At 42.6% G+C, this 25,651-nt stretch overlaps 1 protein-coding gene and 1 long non-coding RNA gene across 3 annotated transcripts; one reads left to right on the forward strand and one right to left on the reverse strand.

Annotated features, from left to right (window-relative positions):
• Positions 1-1,816: 1,816 nt before the first annotated feature.
• LOC311579317 lies at positions 1,817-13,125 on the reverse strand. Its single transcript, XR_014773121.1, has 3 exons — positions 12,901-13,125; positions 3,403-3,648; positions 1,817-3,129 (listed from the first exon to the last, which is right to left on the reverse strand). It is a non-coding gene; the product is annotated as an uncharacterized lncRNA (long non-coding RNA).
• Positions 13,126-13,238: 113 nt separating this feature from the next.
• TWF1 (twinfilin actin binding protein 1) lies at positions 13,239-24,702 on the forward strand. 2 transcript variants are annotated; one of them, XM_084750172.1, is made up of 9 exons: positions 13,239-13,394; positions 14,834-14,911; positions 16,771-16,949; positions 17,771-17,866; positions 18,844-18,948; positions 20,504-20,629; positions 21,275-21,425; positions 21,555-21,676; positions 22,702-24,702. In XM_084750172.1, the coding sequence occupies exons 1-9, from the start codon at positions 13,370-13,372 to the stop codon at positions 22,870-22,872; spliced, it is 1,053 nt and encodes a 350-aa protein (XP_084606298.1). In that variant the 5' UTR covers positions 13,239-13,369; the 3' UTR covers positions 22,873-24,702. The 2 variants fall into 2 exon arrangements, with proteins under 2 accessions (XP_084606298.1, XP_084606297.1); XM_084750171.1 differs by lacking the exon at positions 13,239-13,394 and adding an exon at positions 13,455-13,476.
• The last annotated feature ends 949 nt before the right edge of the window (positions 24,703-25,651 follow it).

Here is a 25,651-nt window from a genome sequence, read left to right on the forward strand (position 1 = left end):
AGACCGCTGCTGCATCTGCCTGGCAATGTTGACAATCTCATCAAAAGTGATGTGTCCGCTGTGTTTAATGTTCTGCTTCTTCCTGTCTCTCTGTGGCTCCTTGAGGGTAGAGGCAGAGGGCACTGCCTCAATCTGGGCCTATCTGTTCTGGATGGTCAGTTTCACTGTAATCAATCCTCAGACCTTTCCAGTCACCAGTAGCCTTGGCAATGTCATCACCGACCTTTTTTGCAAACAGACCGAGAGGACCAATCTTGGGGGCCAAGGCAGATGTGGCGCCCACCTCTCCTCCAGTGCATGACTTTAATCTCCTTGGGGGTCAAACTTGGGCAGCATGCTGGAGGCGCCTGGTGTCAGATGAAACCGGATTCGGGACAACAGAAGAAAGTTGCCCCGAAGCCTCCTTGGTGCCAAAAGCCGAAAGCTCAGCTACAACTCTTACGCCAGCCACCTTTCCAAACTTGCACAGTTAGTGGAAGAAAGGTAAGTAAAGTAGCCAGAAACAGCCATGGATTAGAAAAGAATGAAGAGGAGGCTGGAGAGATAGCTCAGAGGTTAAGAGCACTGTCTGCTCTTCCAGAGGTCCTGAGTTCAATTCCCAGCAACCACATGTGGCTCACAGCCATCTATCATGGGATCTGGTGCCCTCTTCTGGTAGGCAGGCGCACATGCAGGTAGGATGTTGTATGCATAATAAATAAATCTTTAAAAGAAAAGAAAAGAAAAGAACGAAGAGACATTGAGTATAGCAAAGGAGACACCTTGCAATCCAAACGGTATTGTGCACACCCCTTCCATTGTGTCATCTTCCCAGTCATCTGGGAAACCCCAGCTCATTGCTTAAATGCCACCTGAAGTGATAGGTGCGGGCTTTGATCTTAGAATCCTCCCAATTACATTTAGGCATTTAAAACTTTCTTCCAAGCAAAGGAAACTATAACAGGAGACATCCCATCCAAAGTACCGAGTATTGAAAACACATAAGGACGACCTTGGTCAGGGGTTCGCGATCAGAACAGGACATGCAAACAAGCAGATGCTCCGCTTGGAGCGTTCCAAACTTGGGCACCCCGAAATTGGAAGCCACGACCATCTGGAAAGTGCATCACAAACTCGGGAGGCAGACAGAACATCCGGGAACTTCACACCCACCCACCCCCCACACACGATCTGTTTCTTTGCCTTCCAATTCTGGTACACCCACCGTCCTGCTCTCTGGCTTCTCTACCGCGGTCTTCTGTATTCAGAATAGCGCTGCTGATGGCTAGCGGTATCGTTTCGTTGCACGTGTGCAAGTGTGACAAAACACTGATGGCACAGCCGACAGTTTTGATTTGCTTTCTTAGTCCAGCACATGTGGAAAGGCGCTCCTTTGGTGTATGGCTACTGTAGCTTTTTTTTTTTTCACATCCTGTTACTGTTTATGGCTCTGGGCTCTACACCTCGCATGCTACCTGACACCTACCAAGTGACCTACTTTTAACTTTATAGCTGGGCTGCCTCATCTGAAAAGGTCCCTCTGCACAGCCCATAACACCCCCTCTCCCTGCAGCAGTCTGCTCTGCTTCGGTTCCTCAGACACGGACAGTACTGTGTTCTGTTGTCAGAACTGAGGCAACTCAGACTTCCTGGAATCCCTAAATATCTTGGAACAGGCCTGTCACAAGGCTTAAAATCCTTCACTCCTAAACCACTAACAGTTTGTATCCAAACTTAGGGGATTAAAAGTCCACATAAATCATTCATGTAAAGGATAAACACAATACAGTAACAGGCATTTAACACAGTATCTAGTATACATATAGCATATAATATATAAAATAAACATAATATAGAAATAGGCAAATGATATCTATTTACAATGATTATGTAAGACCTTGTACTGGCTGGTTTGTGTGACACAAGCTAGAGTCGTGAGAGAGGAAGGAGCCTTAATTTAGAAAATGCCTCCATGAGATCTAGCTGTAAGACATTTTCTTAATTAGTGATTGATGAGGAAGGGCCAAGCCCATGGTGGGATTTGTCATCCCTTGGCAGGTGGTCCTGGGTTCTATAAGCAAGCAGAGTGAACAACCCGTGAGGAGCCAGCCAGTAAGCAGCACCTTCCATGGCCTCTGCATCAGCTCCTGCCTCCAGGTTCCTGCCCTTTTGGGTTCCTGTCCTGACTTCCTTTGGTGATGAACAGCAATGTGGAAGTGTAAGCTGAATAAACCCTTTTGCTCCCCCACTAGCTTTTTGGCCATGGCGTTTCATTGCAGCAATAAGAAACCCAACTCACACAGACCCCACCCCCAAACTTGTGTAACAATTCATTTGGGTCCCTATTTTGTAAAGAAAGAAGCTGAGGTTTCTAAAAGAAGTAAGCACTTTTTTTTTCTCCTGAAACCTACATCTTGCAAGTGACAGGGTGAGATTTGAACCCAGGAGTATGTGAACCCAGAGCCAAGGTCACTCCCTGAACATTAATAATATATCAAAACAACTGCAATCAAGCCTTCACTTCCAGCACAGGGCCTGGGCCATGTAATCAAAGTTTGATGAATCAGTAAGCAAGTACCTTGCTGTGAATTAGTTTACTGGGTTGGCTTCCGGTTACCTGGTGTCCTAGTTTGGGTTTTGTTGCTGTGATAAAACACTGACCAAAAGCATTCAGCTGGGGTGTGTGCTTTATCTTCGACTTCCAGGTAATACTTCATCACTCAGGGAAGCCAGGCAGGAACCTGGAAGTGGGACCTGCAGCAGAAACCTCAGAGGAGTGCTGTTTACTGGGTGGTTATCTATAGCACTCTCACCTTATAAGCCCCAGGACCACCTGCCCAAAAGTGGCAGTGCCCTCAGTTGGCTGGGCACTCCCACATCAATCATTAACCAAGGACACTCTCCAGAGACAAGCCCAAAGGCCTGTCTAATTCCTCGGTTGACGTTCCCTCTTCCCAGGTGACACCAGTTTGTGGAAAGTCAGTGTAAGCTGGACATGGGAGGCCCTGAGGCAGTTAGTTCTGTCGGTGGGGGCGGGGAGAGAGGTCTGGTGACCAAAAACAGGATGCAGCACCAGCTGGCCTTGCTGAGACATGCCCCGAAGAAGCCACGAAAGCAACACACACCGTAAGACGCCGGCAGAGTCAAAGCCTGGTGGTGTTGTGGATAGAAAAGCAAAACAAAACAAAACAAAAATGAAAAAGCCAGCAATGATACAGCACCAAAACTAAGGGGGCTGACAAAGCCGCCTGCTACCATGGCCCCTTCTTTCTCCTGTTTTCCACCTCTCATTCGTCATTGCGTGACTAGACAACCTCAGAAATGGCATCAGGAGCCTAGAAATTTCCTCACCGGGAACTCCTGCCTTCTGAAGGCACACAAACTGAAATCTTAAGTGTGCGACGGAACCTGCTTAGAACTTACGCATTTCTCGTAAACGTCTCTTTACTTCATTCCTTCAAGTGTGTTCGTGTTCCGGACCTGAGCCTCTGTAGAACAGAAAACGTTGCACTGCAGAGAGCGAACACTTCTTTATTTCATCTCCTTTATCAGCATCCAAAATGTGTGTAACGGTGCGAATCCACCGCAGGATCCGCTGGGGAATCTCCCCACTTCTATTCTAGTTCACAATAGCACAGTGGAAAATACCAGGCCTCTGACAGTGGCCACCTAAGAAAGAAAGGGTTAGGGGAGGTGGAGAACCAAGGCTGAGGTTCAAGAGGATCTTTCACTGACAGGAGCCAGGGAAAACGAGCTGTACTTGGATGTCTGCTCCTCCGTGAAAAAGCGTGTGGAGAGAGACATCAGCCAGTGATCTAAAACCTTGAAGTGAGCTGCTCTGAGGAGTGATATGAACCCAGACAAGCAAAATGGACCTACACGGCCAAGTAAGGTTCTGTGGGGAAAAAATGAAAAGGTCCTGATGGAGCAAGCAACCAGTTCAAAAGAGCCTGAAGAAAATGTACCCAGGATTGGGTGGGGGTGGGGGAGCTGGTGGGGGGAGGGCTGCTGGCTAGTCAGAGCATGACCTCCAGGGCAGCTGGGGGAAACACCATGTAGAACTACGTTTTGAGCCCTGGTTTCTAACTCAATTGGTTTACTAAAACTAATCAACATTCTCAAAGGCGAGCGGCTCCTCACACACACGAACCCTAAGATGCACGCAGACAAATCTGAGCTTGTGAAGACGATGCAAGAGGAGTAATTGAGGGCACCGAAGAGCTTCAGGGTTTTTTTGCACTAGTAAACCGTTTTCACTTTCCTCTTCTCTGGGGAGGACTTCTGTTGTTGTTTCTTTTCTCTTTTCAATTTTGTTTTGTTTTGAGGCAGCATTTCACACTAGCCTATGCTGGCCTGGGTCTCACTATGTAGAGCAGACTGGTCTCAAACTTACTATATTTCCCCTCCCTCTAACTCCAGAGTATGGGGCCGCAGCCTTAAACCTTTATACTTTATACTGTCACTTATTCTTAATGTAGTAAATGTGAGATGACCAGTGCTTGTAAGGGGCTGGAGAGACGGCTCAGTGGTTGAGAGCACTGGCTGCTTCTCCAGAGGACCAATTTCCAGCACCCACGTGGCAGCTCACAACTGTCTGTACCTCTAGCTCCAAGAGTTCCAACACCTTCACACACGCTGGCAAAACACTAATGCACACAAAATAAAAATTAATACATAATTCAAAAACACTGCTTTGTAGCAAACTGTGTTGCACTGCAGAGAACACGGTGACACAAAAGGCAGGACAAATGGGCCTCTGTGGAAGTTTTGGTCTTGTCCCAGCCTACCCTTCAATGACCCCGATTCTCCATGGATACTAGGTCACTGACAATGGACATGAAACAGCAGACAGATGCTGTTTCTCCTAAAGGAGAAAACCCTTTAGGACCTGTCCCCCGGAACTCTGAAAACACACACACACACACACACACACACACACACACACACACACACACACACACACGCCAGAGCCATATCTGACGCTGTAGACAAACCAGCAGTGTCAATTCTGAGAAAAGTGTCGATTTCAGTCCATACATTAGTCAGTTTTTTCCACAAAGTAGTCATCAAAGAAGATTTGAAACCCTTTAAAGACAATGAAAACTTTATGACTTCTTATGTAACCTTGCAGTGCATTCATGTTTAAGAAAATATAACTCAGAGTAGAATACATACACATAATATTTTCAGTTATCTTAGATGTGAATCACATTAAAGCTTAAAGATTAATTTTAAAAGAAATCAATGATACTAGAAGTGGGGAGCCCGTTAGGGAGACAAAGGAACCACAGGAAGGGTATTGAGAGTGGATTTGATGACAATGCATTATGTACAGTATGGAAACACCATAGTGAAACCCATTGTTATATATAATTAATATTTAAACTAATAATAAATAAACTTAAAATAAGCCTCTAGAGGATAGAGGGGTGTTTCTATTTTGAAGGACCCACAGCATTTTTAAAACTAACAGCTCTTATCCGCATTTCTGCAAAAGCGCATTCCCTGGTTCTTCTTTCTGGCAATTACAGAAAAGATTTGTCCTGTCTTATCCTCTGCAGAGAATATGGACTACCAACTAACTTTTATTTGACCTCTACAACTATCTGCCCTTGTTTTGCTGCCCAAATTCTCACAAACCATAGCCTAAAACCCAGAAGCCAGATGGGTTGTGCGACACAGCTTCCCCCAGTGAGCAGCCTGCTTTGTACGTTCTTCGGTTTTCTCTTGACTCACTGAAGAGCTGTGAAATGAGGAATTCTCACATATAACTGAGTAAAGCAAAATGCCTCGCAGTACCGTTGTCTCTGAGAACAGAGGCCAGACCAATAATGGTTTAAATAGAAGTTATTTTCTTGAAGCTAAAATAAGTTGTAGAGGTGGCCACGCTAACAGGCCAGGTCTGTAGGGAAAGTCACAGTCACCAATGACCCCAGTTTCTTTCCGGTTGGGTGTTTGTGCCACCAAAAGTTTAGCTTTTTGTCCTTGTTGTTTTTCTTCTCTTTTCTCTCTTGAGACAGGATCTCCTATAGCCTGGACTGTCCTTAAACTGGCTGTGTGCTTGAAGATGATCTGGGCTCTCCTGTCTTCACCTCCCAGATGTGGGATGGCAGCTGTGAGTCACCACCTGCCAAGCTTCAAGGGCTCAAACCCAGGGCGTCCTTCATGACAGGCAAGCACTCAGGCAACTGAGCTAGCCCCTAGGTTTTGTTATTTGTGTTTGTTTGTTTTTGTGAGGTTAAAAAGTCTCGTGTAGCCCAGGCTGGCCTTCCACTTCCTGTGTAACCAAGGGATGGCCTTGAACTCCTGATTCTGTGTCTAGCACCCAGGCACCACTATGCTGGACCACTGTTCTAATTACTAACATAACCTGTTAACTGTTAAGTCTTTCACGAGAGCATCCCCAGGCAAAAGCCCTGCACTGATCTAGTCTACTTCCAAAAACACACAGACCCGTCACAATGTTCATATAAAGCCCTGTTTACAAGAGCTTAGTGAGGAATGAACATCGTGATATGAAGGCCCCGGCTCTCAGGCAGCTTACAATGGATGTGAAACAATGTAAACTTCTCGGTCTTTCTGAGTATTGTCGCCACCCCTCCCGCTGATATCTGTCCTTTGTTTCTAAAGTATTCTTTTAAGGCACAACCTGGTTAAAACAAAACAAAACAAACAAACAAAACCCTGTTATACAAATTTGGCTTTCTATTTCTCCCCATACTATTTCTAAGAGAGATAGCAAACTCTAAGGCCCAAATTCTTCACACATGGAAGGGCCCAGGAGTCTGTTATGGTCCCCAAAATATTTAAAGGCAAAAAAAAAAAAAAAAAATAGGGCCATTCAGCTGTTCCCCATAGTTAACTGATAGGGAACCTTTCCTCCCCCACACACTATTGAAACACAGAGGAGCGCTATTATTTAGTAACATTAGAAGAGACAGAAATAGAGCATTGTACATTCAGAGTGGTTTGGAATACTCACACTAGCCATTTAAACCAACCCTGCCCACCCCTCAGGAATGCTACAGGCAATGAGAGGAGATTCAAACCGCTGTTGCTGAGGTGCGAAGCCCACTGTACATAATACATCCAACCCCTTGCTGCTCTTTGCTTTCTCGTACTTTGATTCTCATATGCACATTTACCCTTAGCAGCGGCTCTCGTGAAGCAAGTGCCTCCTGTTTCTCTCATTAGGGAGGTATCTATCATTTATTAGGGTTTCCCTGGGGAGAGTAACAAAGGGCTATCATTTGCTTGAAGCGGTAATCTTCAACCCAAAGTCCTCCTTCTCTCTCTCTCTCTCTCTCTCTCTCTCTCTCTCTCTCTCTCTCTCTCTCTCTCTTTTCAGTGACTGTTTCAGAGACGGCAGACCCAATTGGAATGAACACAGCCCATTTCTCTAATAGTTTATGGTCGCTTGCTGTGTACTGTAGACTGTCGGGAGTTATAATTACAGGCAAATGATAAAAGCTATTTCATGCCTAATCTTCAGTTTATGGCTCAAGGAGTTATTCTTTATTATTTAGTGCCTTATGAGTCCGAGTACGTTATATAAGACACGGTGACAGCGTGGTGTTAGGAGCACACTAAGGAATCAGCTCTGGAGGCTTGGAAACAGCCTGTTTATTTGTTTGTGCTATTTGTTTATTTACTTATTTGTTCCACAAGATCTCACTTAGCCTAAGCTGGCCTGGAGCTCATGTGTAGCTGGGTGGACTTTGAACTTTGGCTCCTTCAACCTCCATCTCCTAAGTGCTGGGATTCCAGATAAAAGCAGCCAAACCCAGTGAGTACTGGGGATTTATCCCAAGGCCTCTGTGTGCTAAGCGAGCACCCTGCAAACTGAACTTCACCCATATGCCCTTTGCTTTGCATTCTTTTTTTTTTTTTTTAAACACATAATATATTGTACTGGACCTGATGCTAATTAGCATACATGAAGCCCAACACATGCGGAACACCTAACACATCCAAACACGTCCTGTCTTACTTGGTTTCTATGAGAACCCCAAGATATCAAGATTGGTGTGTGGTAGGAACAAAAAAGAAGCACAGAGATTAAACAAGTAGCCAAAACACTATGAATGTAACATTAACATAATTCCTGATTGTTTCATGGTTCTTCTTGCTGTATGTAGTTTATTTTATACATGTGTAATAATATAAATGTATATCTAAAAAAAATAAAAAAAATTTGTTCAAGGCCATACACTGCCTATGGATGGGGCTTTTAACCCACGTCATTGGTTTTTTGCTAAGAACAAGCCTAAAGTAAATAATGGAACAATTCATTGTATAATTACTTCACACATTAAACAAGAAAGGATTCTCTTTCAACAAGTTTCCATAAGTAGACTGGACTAGGCTCCCCCCACAGATGCAGCAGATGGGCAGCTCAGGCTTCATGTGTGTCCCCTAGTTGGGGGAGGGGCTGTCTCTGAGGTGGACTGGGTTGCCTGCTTTTAGATCACTCCGCCCCTGGTGGGGCTACCTCTCCAGGCCACAAGGGAAGAGGACTTGCTCATTCCCGATGAGACTGGAGGAGCTGGATTGGTTGGTTAGGTAGGGGCCCCCCTAAAGGATAGGGGACGTGGGATGGGAGAAGAGGGAGGGAGGGGGAAACTGGGGGGGGGGGGGTAAGAAAGAGGGGGCTACAATCCAGACGTAAAGTGACTAAATGAATTATTTAAAACAAAACCAAACAAGACAAACAAACAGAAAAACCCAAGTTTCCCACCAGAGAATGGTGAGTGTGTATTGCTCATACCGGTACTGTGCACATTATTTTTTTTTTCTATTGTATAGGAAATTTACAGACGGTCTCTATTTGATAATGGCTCAGGCAGGAGATCAACGTCAAAAGTCCAAATCTACCAATTGGTCAACAGCCAACTAAGACCCACATTAGTGGTTCTTTTGCTTTTATTTATTTATTTTGTACTTTTAAAGTTGAAATGGAGATTTTTCTTTTTTTGAAGAAAGTCTGATTTCTGTTATTTGGTCATCAGGAGGCCTTGTTTTCCTGAGGCTGGACTCCCGTTGGCCACCAGTGAGCTAGCTACCGCTGAACAGTAGATACAGCTTTTAAACGGTCCAGCTGTGATGATTCTGCTCCTGTCTGCCTACGTGTGATGCCATTGCCTACCTGCCCCGGACGTGGCCCTGCCCAGTATATAAAAGGACACACCCCCTCCCCCTCCCTCTAACCTCTGACCTTTCTCTCTTCCTTTCTTCCTCTGTCTCTATCACTTTCTTTCTCTCTAGGGCACCCATCCCCCCTTTCCTTCTCTCCCATGCTCATATAATAAACATCTCCATATAATATTATGTGTGTGGCACATATTTCATATTTCATGACATCTCATATCTCATTTGTAGTTAAAACCAGCGTCCCCCAACCTCCCCCCACCCCCCACCCCCCGCATGCATTTGGGCTTGTGACTTTAAATGTTTGGTTCTAAGCACCAACTATTACACATCCTAAACTTGTTTTCTTGTTGCATTCCTCTCCTCTCTGCTGTCACTGAAGGCAGTGGCCTGGGTGAAGCAGCAGTGTCGGCTGTTTTGACACCTTAAACATGGAAAGCCAGTCAGGTATTTTCTCCTTCCTGGGAATTTGAAACGCAGGCTTCAAGAAACTATTTAAGCTTTTTTTTTTTCCAACTAAACTACTTTGCAGATTCTCCGTCTAAAAGATAAAAGTCTTTCAGAATAGACGGAGAAGGAAGTGCAAGGAACATCTCATAAGAGCTTGAGAGAAAAACAGCAGGGCAGGCAAGTTGTAAGTTTCAGCCATTGCCCAGACAGACAAGAAAAAGGGTAGTCGTGGTTTTGAATCACAGTTATGCCCACAAGCAGTTTCAGGACAGAGATGTGGGGGAACCTATGGATGGGTGACTATCCTTCACTCATCTGACCAATAAAGCCTGAAAGCCTTCTGCCATTGAGCCTGGCCTAAACGTGAAGTGGAGGATGGGGAAAGTGGCCAGAAGAAGGAAATAACCACCGTAGTGTTATCTTTTTGTAGGAGAGAGGGCACTCATTACGTTTTATGGTTTCCTGCCTCCATTTGCACACGATACTGATTGCAAGACGGGCTTTCAAGCAGTTGGTCCCCCGTCCCATGCCTCACCAGACAGCGTTAGAAAAAGTTAAAGCCAGGAGACTTCTGCTGACTCGGTCCCTTCGATCGTGCTGCCTGCAATGTCTCCAGGATCTTACAAAATTTAAAGATAGTAGAGGGTAACCCTTCAAAATTGGGTGTTTCCTCTCTGACAGTCCCCATTTTCCCTGCACAGTCCTGCAGGTGGTAAGGACCATCTGGACACACGTCTAAGGTTATAAGAAAGAGAAATGTTCTCCATCTAGCCTGATGTCATGGGACTCAACAGTAAGCCTCCAAATAGTTTGGAAAGTGTAGTTGTGAATGCTACTCTAGCTCATCATATTGAGAAAAATGTGAAATAATAGACAACCACTAACATCAACATGACTTTCAGAGAAGCATATGTTCAAAAGACATACAAATAAAGCAATTTGTAGTAAAGTATGAGCTTAAATCTTAAGACTTTGTCTTAATTAAAATGGCTGCAAATTTTTTTTTTCTAGAATACAGAAAACTAAAAAGCCCAAGAGGTTCAAGAAAGACAAATATCACAATTGCCCCATCTTTGGATTACTAAAATTATGAGAGGCCTCTTGCTGGGGGGTGCATGCTGTAAGATCCCAGGTGGCCTGAACTCAAGCCGTTGTAACAGTAACATTGTTAGCTAAGCAAAGTGAGATTCCAGGTGCCTTGGCTAGCCATCATTACAATAGCTTTGTTAAGCAAGTTGAGAATTGCAGGCCAGAGTTAAAAATTCTCCCTTAACTTCTATCTCCACCCTGCCCTGGGAATTTACTGCCCCCATCTACCCTACCTGGAATTTACTACCTCAGACCCCCACTCACCTAAAAGGTCACCTATTGTTAGCCTATCACCTGATAACTAACCACGGCTGCCGAGTTCTGCTTCTGTAAAGGGTATTTAAACCCTCCGCTTTTACAGAATGAGGTCTTCCAACTCTTCTGAGTTTGGTGGACCCTGGCGCGTCTCGTCAGCTCAATAACATTCCTTTGCATTTGCATCGAACCTGGACTCTGGCTCCCACTTTGGCTTCCAGGAATAGACTCTGACAATCCAAGTCTAACACATGCCTTTAATCCCAGCACTCCAGAGACAGGTAGAAGGATTTCTGTCTACATAGTGAGTTACAGGATAGCCAGAACTACATTGAGAAACTGTCTCAATAAAATAATATCAACATCTATATAAAGAGGCAGAGGTATCAGGGCTCTGTTGAGGCCTCAGACCCTTGCAGATTTTACATAAACTACTGTGTCTGCAGAAAGTAAAAACGAGGGTTTCCTGGGTGGGGTGGGGGGATTGGGGGATGGAGAGGTGGGAGTGTAACAGGTAGAATCCAAATCTCCTTGGACTTTCTTCTTCTCAGGCTAAACACACAGTGGTCCTTTCTAAGCATGGATATGGGAAAGTTACTATTTTTTTCAATCTCATTGGTTTTTTTTTTTTTTAAACAATCAGCTTCTGTAATCAACAGGACATGAATCAGCTAAAAACCTGCAAGTGAACTCTACAATCTTCCCTTTGTGCAACAGCACAGTTAAAACTGGTAACTCAGGACAGGCTACGATGCCAGGAAGAGCTTGTGGGAAGGAGACACCGACCAAAGGCGTCCCCAAGCTCAGATTGTATGTGGCTAATTCACACATATGAGGATCTGTTAAAGAGACAGAGTTTACACTTCAAGTCCCAGGATATAACGATCTTTGCTGTAGTCTCCACAACCAGAAACAGTTCCTGGTCTATTTAGTAGTGGCTTACTTAAAATGCATTACACTCAAAGAAAGATTTTGTTAGCTTACCATTATAGTGTTTGCCTGAATAGCATTTGCATTTTAGCATATTGTAATTTTATATATTTGTTAGTCCAAGGCTTTAAAACTAAGACCTAGCTTTCTACTTAGGAACAGTAGAAAACCCACATTAAAATGGAAAATAGAATTTAACTTCCACAGGTAGTAAATGCATGCTGATAAAAGCCTAAAGTGAGAAAGAACGTGACCGACTATGCTGTCTCCGTACGAATTTAGTCCCGGTAACTATGAACAGACATTTGATTGGAAACAATAAACAGTTAACCTAAACCAAAGCTCTATTAATGATTTTCAGTGGAAGAACTGACCACAGAGAAATACTCAGGTCAACTCAGTGGTTCGGTGGTTTTATACTCAGTTCTTTGGGGAACCAGAGAAAGAAATGGAGTTTCTTAAAGTGCTAGGAGCTGAAATCTCCAGGGAGGGCGGGGAAGCCACCCCACACCTGTTAAAGAGTTAAAAAGGTTGCCTGACTGATTGCAACTACCTGGTTGTAGTAGTAGGACTGTGATGTTGTAGGTCCCAAGCCAAGCTATCTTGGGTCACCCCATTCATTACCCGCTTCTTTGTCTACCTAACATCCATCTTTGGAACAATTAGGTAAATCCGTTTGGAATGTACAGACCACTTAGCTTCTACCTCTTAAAGTTTAAAAATGTCATTTTCAGGTGATAGCTGAACCTGTAGCAGAGATTTCCCCATAAATCTTTTACCAAGTTGGGACACGATACAGGAGGGGGGGGGGGGAAGTCATATGAATTTGTGCCCCTCCCCCCATTGGCCACATACTTGGTTTCAGAATAGACTATTTTTTTTTCTCTTTGAGGTGAGAACTGTGGTTTTGTGTGATAGTGACCAACTGAAAAGTCAACAGCTGAGAATCAAGTCAGAGGGGAAACGTCGGAGGACTTTACAGTCTGATATTTTTAAACGGGCCAGAAGTGGTCTTGAAGCCCATCTTGCTTAGGCTATACAAATGCTTACCTGTTTTATCTTTCGCCTTAAAGTGGCCTTTTCTTTATAGCAAAGAGAAAGTCTTTTACACAGAACACGAATGTTTGGAAAAATGTTCGCTTCCCCTCTAAGCATTTTGAGGCGGGGTCGCTGAGCTATGACAGACACGTGACACATCGCTGCCTTAAGGTGCTGCCTGGCTCCAGATCCTCAGCAGCCGAGGGGCAGGGCTCAAGGAGTAGGGATACTGCCGGGAAAGGGCGGGGCCAAGGCCTGTAGGGGGCGGGGATTGTGACGAAAGCTTAGAGTAACCAGTGAAAGGACACATGGGCGGGCACATGGGCGGGGCCTATGCGCTGCAAGCCAGGGCGGCTAGTGCTGAGGGCGGGGCTGAGGGTCGCGGGCAGATGACGCGCAGGGGGAGCCGCTACTTCCTGGATCCGCCGGCCGGGGCCGCTGCCGCACCTTGCGCCGGAGCCGGGAAGCCTTGGCCGCCGCCATGTCCCATCAGACCGGCATCCAAGGTAACGGCGCCACGGGGCAGGGGCTCCCGGGAGGCGGCGGGCCCGATCGCTGGAGGCCCGGACGGCGTCGGAGCGGCTCTGGGTGCGTCGGTCCCGATCGTGTCCCTCGCGGCCCTATCCAGTGGCCGCCACGTAACAGGCCAGTGGCTGCGGGAGAGCCCAGCCTTAAGGAGCGGTACGGGCCGACCCGCCGCATCCCGGCTCCGGTGCTCGGAGCAGGAAGACCCGAAGCTGGCCGGGTTCCTTCCGCCAGCCAGCCGAGCCACTTTCCTCAGCACTCGCCAAAGGAGAGATTGTTCTAGCACTCAGTTCATTTGAAAACCAAACAAACCCCTCAGCTGTAGGGTGCCTCCCCGGGATGCCCAGGGTTTTCTCTCCGAATGGGAGCGAGCTTTCCTTTCGGAAAAACCCTGGGTAGGAAGTGTTTTTCCATCTTTGGATGTTCCTCAGGGAGCTGAATAGTCTGCTCCGTGTGGCTACACCTGATCACCCGGAGGAGGCAGTTGAATGTGCAATTTACTTGTGTTATCTTACCCTCCATTATTTTCTTCTTTTGAAAATAGGCAACTTGGAAGTACTCACCTCCTCAGAATCAAATAATGTATCCCAGGGTTATTTAACGAGTTCTAATATAAACTAGAGCACTTCCTGTAATAGTCAACCGAGCCTTTCCTCCAGGTGACCAGTTATTAACTTGTTTTGTGTTCAAGGGTTTTTTTTGACACCACCGTTCTTCCTTACATGCAGGGCAAAAATAGTCTCAGATCTAAAGACATTGGGATTTTTTTTTCCTCCCGTGTTAATTTTGACATTTAAATATGTCAAAATCATTGTTTCATGTTTGAGCCTTTTATATAGCAAGTCGTAAACAGTAATCCTGCTGGCAAGCAACAACACAAGCAGTAATGAGTACACAGGGGATAGGCTATTAAATGTTTATTTGCTCGATGATTATTATAGCTTTTTCAGAGGTACAAGAAAAATATAAACATAATACCTAGTGCATTTTTAAAGTTTTTAAAACCAGGATTTGAGCTTTTATTTATTTATTTTTTTGGACGAATATAGGAAATGAATGATGAAGGAGCTATCACAAACTTAAAATTGGACTATAGAAGTAGCTTTTCAGTATTTTCAAGCATGAAGTAATTTGTGCATTACTGGGTTTGACGAAAAGTATTGACCCCAGTGTTACTTCTGCTACCGAACTCTGTAGCTAAAATGTTAAGAGTTTCTGTACTTTTAAAGTGTTAGTATTCTTTTTTTTTTTTTTTTTTTTTTTTTTTTTTTTTTTTGGTCATAGTCAGTGCCTGTGTTTAATAGTAACAAAAGGTGCTATATATTCCACACTTTTTGAATTTATGTTTTCTTTATGTGAATATGAAATAAAGCACTTCCAAGTTTAAAACTATTTTTCCACCCTTTCTCATTCTCCACAGCAAGTGAAGATGTTAAAGAGATCTTTGCCCGAGCCAGGAATGGGAAATACAGACTTCTGAAAATATCTATTGAAAACGGTTAGTTAACATGCTAAGCTACTGTGTGCCGTGGAGTACTAGCTGTTACAGTTTCATGTTTCCAAGTGCCAGTAGTAATTTGAACTATTGATCATCATGGAAGTTCAGATTGTGCCTTTCAGTGTGTTTTCCTTTTACATCGCGCAGCTGCTAGGGAAACAGCAGACGGTTTCTGGTGTGGCAGCTTCATCTTCTGTGTATCTTTCTGCACTGCAATCCCTGTCTAATGTCGGGGCTTCCTTTTCTAGAACGAAAATCAGTAACGAGCCAATTGTTTAGAACAAATAAAAGTCATTACTTGCGAGTTATTCAATGAAGTGTGTTTAGAAATAAAAACATTTTGATTTTTTTTCCTGACTATATTCTAGAGTAGCAAGGCCTTTTCTTGTTTGGAAACATCATAAGAACATGGCAAATTATAAATTGACTCCTTAGCAATAATTGTGTGAGCAGGGAAACTGGCTGAGCAGCCATATCTGAATCAGATGTACTTGAAGTCACTGCTGATAACTTCATGCCAAAATGAGTGTGCTGCAAGTATTCTCTTGGCATTCTCAAATAGCCTAAGACCTTTCATTTTGGAAAAACAACATATTTTCATAAACTGGAAATAAATCAGCTTTGTTTCTCGTTTTTCTGCTTATTAAAATGTGAAAGTAGTTAGAAAATCTTACAATATTGGGTAGGAACAAATGTATACTTCAAAGCAGCTAAAACTGCAAATGTCAGTAAGCAAAATGGAAAGATAATTAGTACTTCTTAAGGAGGAAAATTTCTATTTCCTAAATATTTTCCAGTTTCTTTCTATCTTGAAAAAAATAGTAAATTAGGAAATTTCAGAGAATGAAAAATTAAATACCCATTTTTTAAAATTATTGAGTTAGTACTTTAGAGTTTGCTCCAGACCTTTTTAAATGTTACTGTTTTTGTGAAAAACTTCTTCTGACAGCTGTGCTTTTCTAATCCTTTCTTAAGGCAGTTGCAGTAGAGAGCTTTATATATAATCCCCTTTACCTAAATATCTATATGGCACATAATGTTGTTTTTAAGTTCACATAAGCTGCATATTGTTTTATTCTTGATTTTATTTCTGGGATTGTGGGGTGGGGGGGGGGGGGCGATTGTTTTGCTAGCCCATGATTATTTAAAAGTAAAAATAGTGTTTTCATTTGGTGGTGCCACATGTTTGCGTGTCCTCTCATGGGGAAGATGAAAGCTGTCACTGGTTTGCCCTGTTGCTATGCGGTACTGTAGTACTCACGCAGCTGACCATGTGAACAAGTAATTCTTAGGGAAACCACCCGTCCGAATCTTACTCAGTTCTGCAAGGTGGCAGTAAAAGGTGACAACTCCCAGTTCTAGTTTATGCTTTTAGGCAACGTTTTAAATCATCAGTGTTCTTGTAAAGTAAGAGCTTACACTTGTTTCCTAATTCTTTACAATTAAATATTAATGCCAAGAACTACAGTTTATATATATATATATATATATATATATATATATATATATAAATTTATTTTTATTTTTATGTGCATTGGTGTTTTCCTGCATGTATTTCTGTGTGAGAGTGTCAGATATTGGAGTTACAGACAGTTGTGAGCTGCCATGTGGTTGCTGGGAATTGAACCCGGGTCGTCTGGAAGAGCAGTCAGTGCTCTTAACAACTGAGCCATTTCTCCAGCCCAAGAACTATAGTTTTGAGTACTAAATAAAGACGTGTGAGTGTGTGTGTGTGTATTTCCACCTTTTCAATTTTTATGGGAAAATAGTAATTAAGAAATAATTGTCTTTTCTTGTCTTTATTGTATTATCACTTGATACTGCACAACAGTTAACTGTTTAACATTTTCCTTTCATAGAGCAGCTTGTGATTGGGTCCTGTAGTCAGCCTTCAGATTCCTGGGAGCAGGATTACGATTCCTTTGTTTTACCACTGCTGGAGGACAAGCAACCGTGCTATGTGTTGTTCAGGTTAGATTCTCAGAACGCCCAGGGATATGAGTGGATATTCATTGCATGGTCTCCAGACCATTCTCATGTGAGTAATTTTTTTTTTGTAGTTTTTGTTGTTGTTGTTTGTTTTAACATTAAATGCTAGGGAGAATTTTTTTTTCTGAAATATTATTTTTCAGGCTAAAAGAAGGCTAAGAAGCAACAATCATTTCCCATGGAAAGATAATTTTCTCAGAAAACAAAAAGAAAAAGAGCTGAGAGTAGACTAAATAGAATACAAAGTGGAGTTAGGATGTAAATACTGCCCAATATTTTAAAAAGTCTCAGGTTTCTTATAAAAAGCTAATTTTTAGTGCTGTCTAGATATTCTCAAAAGATTAGCCACTTTTAATTCTTCCGGAATTATTTATTCTGAAAGAAGTAGCAGATTCACTACTTAGAATCGTGAGATTGTTTCTGTTAGTTGGTATCATCTAGGAAAGCTACTTAAAGCTCTTCGAGGGCAGAATGTGTGTGTTCAGCTCCTAGGCTTGCTCATCTCATGGTAGCTGCCATCAGGGACCCATGAGTATTTGGTTCTTAGTAATGTCTGGTCTAGCTTTGCGTAAATGTTGCTACAAAGGTTACTTTATATTGATTTTACCCCCCTCCTCCTGTTTTGAAATAGTATTTTAAATTATTTTTATTCTTGCAACTAATTTTACTCTTTGTAAAGTTTATTTTGTATTTTAAAAAATATGCTAAATAATTTAAAACCCACCTTAATGGTCACTACTATTTTAGACACGCATGTTACAGTTTTCAGTGTCAGCCCTATTGGCTTAATGTTTAGAAGACTTTAGTGCGTCAGTGCTTTCTTTTATAATGGTACTACTGTTAACATGTAAAACTTTCACAATTGTATAGGTTCGTCAAAAAATGTTGTATGCAGCCACAAGAGCAACTCTGAAAAAAGAATTTGGAGGTGGCCACATTAAAGATGAAGTATTTGGAACAGTAAAGGTGCAAAACTTAAATTTTTTTTGTGTGTTTCAAAAACAAAAAGCCCCAACCAAACCAAAAATGGTGAAGTGAGACATAGTGGCACACACCTTTATTCCCAGAATGTGGGAGGCAGTACTCTTAGAGTTTGGTACCAGCCTGGTCTACATACTGAGTTCCAGGATAGCCTGGGCTACATATAGAGACCCTGTCTCAAAATACTTATTAAAAAAAAAAGGTGAAAGATGATAATTCATATAAATGTTAGTGTCTCAGTATGTAAGTGTAAGACAAGTATTGTTGTTGTACTTTTTGACTCAGGAGGCGTAATAACGAGTTCACTTGTAACTATTTGACATTGAGAGTAATCACTATTGAAATATACTTATCCTCTAACATGTGTGCTAAATTGATGCATTTGTGACTATATTGACCAGTGAAGATGATTGGGGTATACTTTTGAACAGCTGGCTTACATTTCAGTTTCAGAAAATGATCTGCTTTAGCCACTAAAGGTGTATTTTCTCTCCTCTGTGATAGACATGATGGGCTGGCTTCTCAGGTTTCTCACTCTCAGCCTTCCAAGAGCAAAATGCTCATGAGCACTCCTTTTTTAAATACTTTTTTCTTTGATGAATACTTCTGTAGATACTACCTGAGGGATTTTAATGTAGACTTCAGAATCTGAATAAATTACTCATAAGAGCTGCAGGATGGTTTCCTACTGACAGTCAATTTCAGATGTCGAGAGGCTTGAGGCTTAATCAGGCTGTTATTTGGCTGATTGAGCTTAGACAAACAATTTAATGATCATAAACAAGGAAAAGAAGAGACACTTGTTTCAAGTTTTAGACCTTCAAAATGGAGGATTAAAGTAAGAGAGTGAAATTCTTACTGCTATTTATTAGTTACTTTTTCTATTAATAATTTTGTTTTTCCTAGGATAGCCTCACCTTGGTTATATTTCTGGAACATAATATTTATTTCTTTGCTTCCAGGAAGATGTATCATTACACGGATATAAAAAGTATTTGCTGTCCCAGGCTTCCCCTGCCCCGCTGACTGCAGCTGAGGAAGAATTACGACAGATTAAAATTAATGAGGTAAGTTACAGCCTAACGACGCTTTCAGGGTTTCAAGTGTGTCAAAGTACCATCTCAGCTGAATAGACACGGTGGTAACTGAGAACGAGGCGTTGACTTGGTTAGGTTTAGTCTGTGTATTTGAGAAACACACCTGTGTGCTTAAGTGTGTTTTCAGGAAAAAAAGTAAAACATTCATATTAAACTAACAGCGGTTCATAAAGGGCTGTCCCCAAGATGGACTTGTTAACACAGACTTCCTGCTAGAGGCTCTGTCTGCCCCATGAGTACTTTTTAAAGGGAAAAGTGTGGTACCCATTGATTGCAAAGAGTTTTATATCTAATACAACTGCATTAAAAAGTTCTTTAAAACATAGTGTTTACTAAAGAGAATAAAATGTAAATGCTGGAGAATGCTTACAATTTTCAAGTGAGTTTTCATATCTGTGGCTGTGGATGGCAGCATATATGGGTGTTGAGTATTTGTTATGCATATCAAAGCCAGGAAATTTGGAGCCCTAATTTTAAAGTTTCCTGCAGCCCCCTTAGTTGACTTTTATAACTGCTCTATTTCTACTGAAACTTTACAGAGAACAAATGTCCCAAACCACGGTTCACTCTTCTTCCTGCCAGGCCGGACCACTGTGGAAATGGCTCAGTACTTTTAATATATTAAATTGGTTAAAAGGATCTAATATACATTTTAAACTAACACTATTTGAGTAGGGCTTTTTATATGACTTTTTTTTTTAAACAAGTTTGATAGTTTGCTTTATTCCTTGCAATCAGAACCCAGAGGATGGAATTGGGGTATGCACTTGCATATGTTCTATGATGTGGTCATTTTCCAGTATCATGCTGTAGAATCTTCATTCTTTTTTTTTTTCCTTAAGTGAAGTTTGTATTCAACTTTCTGTTGCAATATTGCAAACGGAACCCTATACTAGCTGTCATTGATCGAGTAGAAAAGTCGTAAACACGCGCATTGAAAAGCTTTCTTGAAATATCCTCTCTCATCTGCACACGCTGTTTAGTAAAGAAAGCCCCACATCTGGATCGTGCACAGCTGTAGCTCGTAGCGCCATGTGTTTTGTCTGTGTCCCATGTCTTCCTAAGTTCTGTGCATGACGTTTCTGTTGTATTTTATGTCCAGTAGGACAGAGGAAAGTTCCATGCCTACTGTATGCAGTTTACTGCTCAGAAGTTCTAGCGAGAAAAGCCTGTACTTAAAGCGGTCGTCTGGTGACACTCTGGAAGAGTTACTGTAGCTCCTAGAACTGTGCCAGCCTGAGCTAAGGACACCTTCAAAGCCCTAACTGCTCGGTCAAGCATCCTCCCTAATATGTCATAACAGTGTGTCGTGCGCTCTGCATGTCACAGTCTGCTAGCAGGACAGTAAACCAGTGTGAGAAATGATTTGCCTTCTAAGCTAAAAATGTTTTAAAAATTTGAGTCATATATTGGGAAAGTCAATGAGACTTAATTTTTTTTTAAGTGGAGTTTTCTTCTTTTAGCCATTGGACAGTGCTGAATACTAAATAAAGCCTTACCAGTCAATTATATCTGTCATGCTTAGGTACAAACTGATGTGGGTGTGGACACAAAGCATCAGACACTACAAGGAGTAGCATTTCCTATTTCTCGAGATGCCTTCCAGGCTTTGGAAAAACTGAGTAATAAACAGCTCAACTATGTGCAATTGGTAAGAGAAATAGATAGCCATAAAGTGGCTGTTCTTTTTGATTACTTATGGCTTGTATAGTTCCTCTCTTTAATGAACTTCACAGTTTTGCATCTCTTATTTTATTTTATTTTATTTTATTTGTTTGCTTGTTTGTTTGTTTTTGAGACAGAGTTTCTCTGTGTAGCCTTGGCTGTCCTGGACTTGCTTTGTAGACCAGGCTGGCCTCAAAGTCACAGTGATCCACCTGCCTCTGCCTCCTGAGTGCTGGGATCATAGGCGTGCACAACCATGCCTGGCTATTTTTGTTTCCTTTGAAGGCATCCTTATTCACTTTTTTTTTTAAATGTATTTATTTATTATTATGTATACAGTGCTCTGCCTGCATGTGCTCCTGCAGGCCAGAGGAGGGCGCCAGATCACATTACAGATGGTTATGAGCCACCATGTCGTTGCTGGGAATTGAACTCGGGATCTCGGAAGAGCAGCCAGTGCTCTTAACTGCTGAGCCATCTCTCCAGCCAGCTTATTCACTTTTTTAAACTGCAAAGTACTTGTGAAAAAGTCAGATAATCCTCAGCTGTGTATGTTATCCTTATTTCTTGTTTAAGTTAATTTCTGTTTTACTTGTTTAATAAATATTGTTTCTTTCTTTTTTTTAAATAGGAGATAGATATAAAAAATGAAACAATAATTTTGGCCAGCACAACAAATACAGAACTAAAAGATTTGCCAAAGAGGATTCCCAAGGACTCAGCGCGTTACCACTTCTTTCTGTATAAGCATTCCCATGAAGGAGACTACTTAGAGTCCATAGGTGTGTGACACACCGTCTTCAGCACTGTAGTTGTTCATGTGTCTCTTGCCAGGGGTTTAGGTGAGTGGTTGGTAGTCTTACAGACGTGCTGTAATCGATACTTCTAATGGTTCATGTTTTCACTTACAGTTTTTATTTATTCGATGCCTGGGTACACGTGCAGCATAAGAGAGCGGATGCTGTACTCCAGCTGCAAGAGCCCTCTGCTCGAGATTGTGGAAAGACAGCTGCAGATGGACGTGATCAGAAAGGTAGACTTGGCTGCTTGACGAGGGTAACGTCTTGCAAGATCCACACAGTACAGTGTGTGATACATTTCCAGTTTCTTTGGTTTACAAATGAAAATACTTAATTTTCTTGTTCTCATCCTAAGTCCTTTGAACCTGCTGAGTGCCTGGGGATGAACTGTCATGGCTCCATCTTGGCAGATCTTGTAGCTCTGTGCTGTGTCTAGTATGGTAGCTAAAAGCCACATGTGGTTATTTTAGTGTAAACTTGAATAAAAGGTAAAATTCAGTTTCTTAATAGCACTGAGAATAGTGCATGGCCGTGTGTAACATTACGAGTGCAGCACACACAGAACACTTCTGTCGGTTTGCACAGTGGGGTGTGCTGTGAGACCTCCATGTGCGTTCTTAAATGCAGGAGGAGCACAAGGACAGACATTTTCTTACCAGCTGCTGGTGCTGGGTCCGAGCCCAGAGCAACTCCAAATCCTGTGCTCGCTCACTCCATGCTAGGACCTTTCACAGAGGATCAGCCGACACTGCAGACGTCAGACAGCAATGTCTTAGGTTCTGCCAGGCCACATGAGTCTCCTTCACATGTTTTAGTTGCTTTGATAGCCTCTTAAAGTGTTAAGTATTCTTAAGATGGGCTAGAGATTTGTCCTGTAGGCTGTTGTTGGCCCACACCTGTTTTAGAGTGATTCCAAGTGGCCTGGGGATGAAAGAGCCGGTGTGGTGCTTGAGTCTAGGAAGCAGAGCAGCTCGAGGACGTGATGCTCACTCCTGCTTGTAAACGTCAGCTAGAAGCAGCGAGAGGCAGCCAACTAGAAGGTGGCTCTGGCTGACTGGGTTTAAACAACTGCTTCAGAGTCTCCCTGAAAGGGACAGAAGAGACACCACAGACACGGTCTTTGCTCGTTCTCTTGGAGAGAAGGCGTGTGGCACATTGTGTGTAGGCGGCCGTGCCTGCGCTCAGGCTTACTGCTTGTGTTAGGTTTTGACTGGTCCCTGGTTATGTTGTTTCACGCTGTTGACGTCCTCCTTTGCAGATTGAGATCGACAACGGGGACGAGCTGACTGCAGATTTTCTTTATGATGAAGTGCATCCCAAGCAGCATGCTCATAAGCAGAGTTTTGCTAAACCTAAAGGTCCTGCAGGGAAGAGAGGAATCCGAAGACTGATTAGGGGTCCAGCGGAAGCGGAAGCCACTACTGATTAAAAGTGTTTTATTAAATGCTGCAATATAGTTTTGTAAAATTTTTCAGCTTTTAGTACAGGAGAACTGAAATCATTCCATGTTGATATAGTTGGGAGGAAAATTGTACTTTTTGAAAATAGCACTTTTCACTTCTATGTATTTTTTAAATTAATGCTATAGAAGACTCATGATTTCTATTTTTTAGTTAAAGCTAGACAAGGTTTCAACATAGTAATGTTTGGTTTTGTCACACAGTTTTCTTAGCGTGTTGATTCCACACTTCAGATAATCTTCAATATTTTACATAGGTGGGCCAGTTCCACAAAGCCTAAGGACTTGCTTTAGTACTCCGTGTGAGGTCTGAGTTTCCCTCTGAAGGGAAGTGGAGCAACCCTGGACAACTCACACTTGATGAGTGTGCTACAGAGCCAGGGAAGGGTGGCAGGCTGCTCGCTCTGAGAGCTGTGCTCAGCCTGGGACAGTCTGCAGCGCTGAAGAGCGGCGCTTGTGCAGCAGTGCTTCCTATGTGACCTTTTGTTCTTAAAAGCATTGCAATCTCAGAATATCAGTTTATTGTGAAACTTTAAAGGTACCAGAGATTGCAGGGTTTCTAATGGCCCTGGAAGGCTGCGCAGTCTTGTAAGGTCTTTGCAGAGATCCCGATATGTCAGTTTCCAAAGTGTCGCCCTCATTGTAAGTACTGTGAAGCCAGATGTTCATGTTTAGTATCATTTAAATCACAAAATGCAAGTATCATTTAAAAGGAAACACAGCTAAGGAGAAAAGTGATAGAAGTTCTAAGGCTTTTCTCCATTCCCTCCCTTTGAAACCATGTATCTTAAAGCAAATTGTCTTATCATTCGGGAGCAAGTACTCAGATCTAAAATTATCCACTCCTAGTGCTTAGGAGGTGGCCAACTCTGATATTACTCAGCTTAAGGATCTTGGTTCAGTTAATAAGTTCCCTCAAAATATGTGTTTTCTGAAGCTTTGTATTTTCAGTTACAAACTAGAGATTTTTGAGCCTCGGAGTTTTTTAATACTTGAAATAGAGGAGGTAGAACACTTCGTATTTAATCTGCTAACCCTGCTGCAGAGCCTTACCTCTGGGAAGTTTTGGAATGGACTGTGGTACCCAGGGTTTGGAAGTCCTTGACCTGAACTTCACGCTGCGTAAGATAAGTGTCAGTAATGCACATTTCATGACATCCAATTTGAAGCACTCATTGCAAAGCCTTATCACCTACGGTGATGCACGCGCCTTTCAGAAACTCAGTGTGTGCACACATAGGCCATATGACAGGAATTATGGGCTAGGGAGATTTTTAAAAATAGCTTTGAGTATTTGTGTGTTTTGTTTGTTTACAAATACTTAGACTTTCCTATTTAAATATGCAGAACAATTGACAGTAATATTGCAGTTGTTTACTAGACGTAAACGTTAGTTCTGCGTGAGCACACGGAGACACACGTACGTGCCCACAGAGTGCTGCGGGGAGTCCTGGGGCTGCCATGTTCCAACAGAGGAGCACTACCTGTCGGATCCAGAAGCACTGGTGACGTCTGAGACATCCGTGTGCGGTTCTGCTCTGAATTTGTAATATTACACTACATCAGCGTCATTGCACATCCCAGCATATAGATGTGATTGTGTACCCTTACTAATGAGTAAACCAATGATTGCTGAGAATCACGCATTTGTTTTAGGGCATAACTCATTGTTTACAGTATGTCTTAGGTGATAATAGATGTGAATAACATTCCCAATAAATTTATATAGCAGTGAAAAATTACGTCTTCTGTGGACATTTTATAAGTGCATTTTATATCAATAAAATTTTTTCTCTTTGAGTCGCGTATGGTGGTTTTATAATACATTTTAAGTGTTTGGTTAATTTTGCACAGTATAATACCTGGTAACCCTTGTGTGATCGTTTCATTAGCCTGCTTAAATTCAACGGCAATTTTTAAGTACTTGGAAACCTAGGCAAGAACAGCTATGAGGAGACAGTGCTTAATGGAGATTAAGAATGCCCTGCAGAAATGGAGCAAGAATGAGACTGCATCAAGTTGCTGAGTTCCCTCCCTAAAAAAGCAGTGCCTTGAGGGTGGTGCATGCCCAAACTTCAAGAGCATCCCTAAACTTCCAGCGCATTCCAGAGCAGCTTTAGCTACACAGACCCTGTGTCACCCCCATGCCAGGACAACAGGTGTCCAACGTGCTTGGTGTGGTTCATAAAGAAATGCTTATTTTCCAGTTCTAGAGGAGGCTAGAAGGTCAAGACCAAGCTGGCAACAGTGCTCTTTGTGTGGAAGTGACTGGGACACTGTCACTCTGCACTTCAGTATGAAATCCTTTTTTTTTTTTCATAAAGTGTGACACGGGGACATGTTACATGGTTTCGGTAGCAATTTCAAAAATAAAGGGGGAAGATGGTTAAAGAGCCAATTTAGAAAGAGGCCAGTGAGATGGTTCAGCAGGTAAATGCACTTTCCATGGTTCAGCAGGTAAATGCACTTTCCACCAAACCCAACGAGATTGGCTCTGTGGGACCCACAATGTGGAAAGAGTTCCAAGTGGTCCCTGACGCGCATTTGTACACTGCAATATGGATGCCCACACAGTAAATGTAATACAGTTAAAACAAGTCCTGCAGAACTTTTTTTTTTTAAATTTGGAGAACTAAGGCACTTGGCCCACAGCATGCACCGAGTGTAGGTACTCATTTCCTTTGAAGTGAGTGTGAGGGTGGTGGGTTCACTTTCTCTCCTGGGTTTCTATCCCGAGGTTCTGTAGTGA

Source organism: Acomys minous (genome assembly GCF_964271855.1).
Source record: "Acomys minous genome assembly, chromosome: 12".
Taxonomy (NCBI): Eukaryota; Metazoa; Chordata; class Mammalia; order Rodentia; family Muridae; genus Acomys; species Acomys minous.

Bases quoted from the DNA above. Each gene is read 5' to 3' on its own strand.
- TWF1 (XM_084750172.1), top strand. From the start codon at position 13,370: ATGTCCCATCAGACCGGCATCCAAG. The intron at 14,912-16,770 runs GTTAGTTAACAT...TTCCTTTCATAG, and splicing joins GAAAATATCTATTGAAAACG to AGCAGCTTGTGATTGGGTCC. The intron at 18,949-20,503 runs GTAAGTTACAGC...TGTCATGCTTAG, and splicing joins GACAGATTAAAATTAATGAG to GTACAAACTGATGTGGGTGT.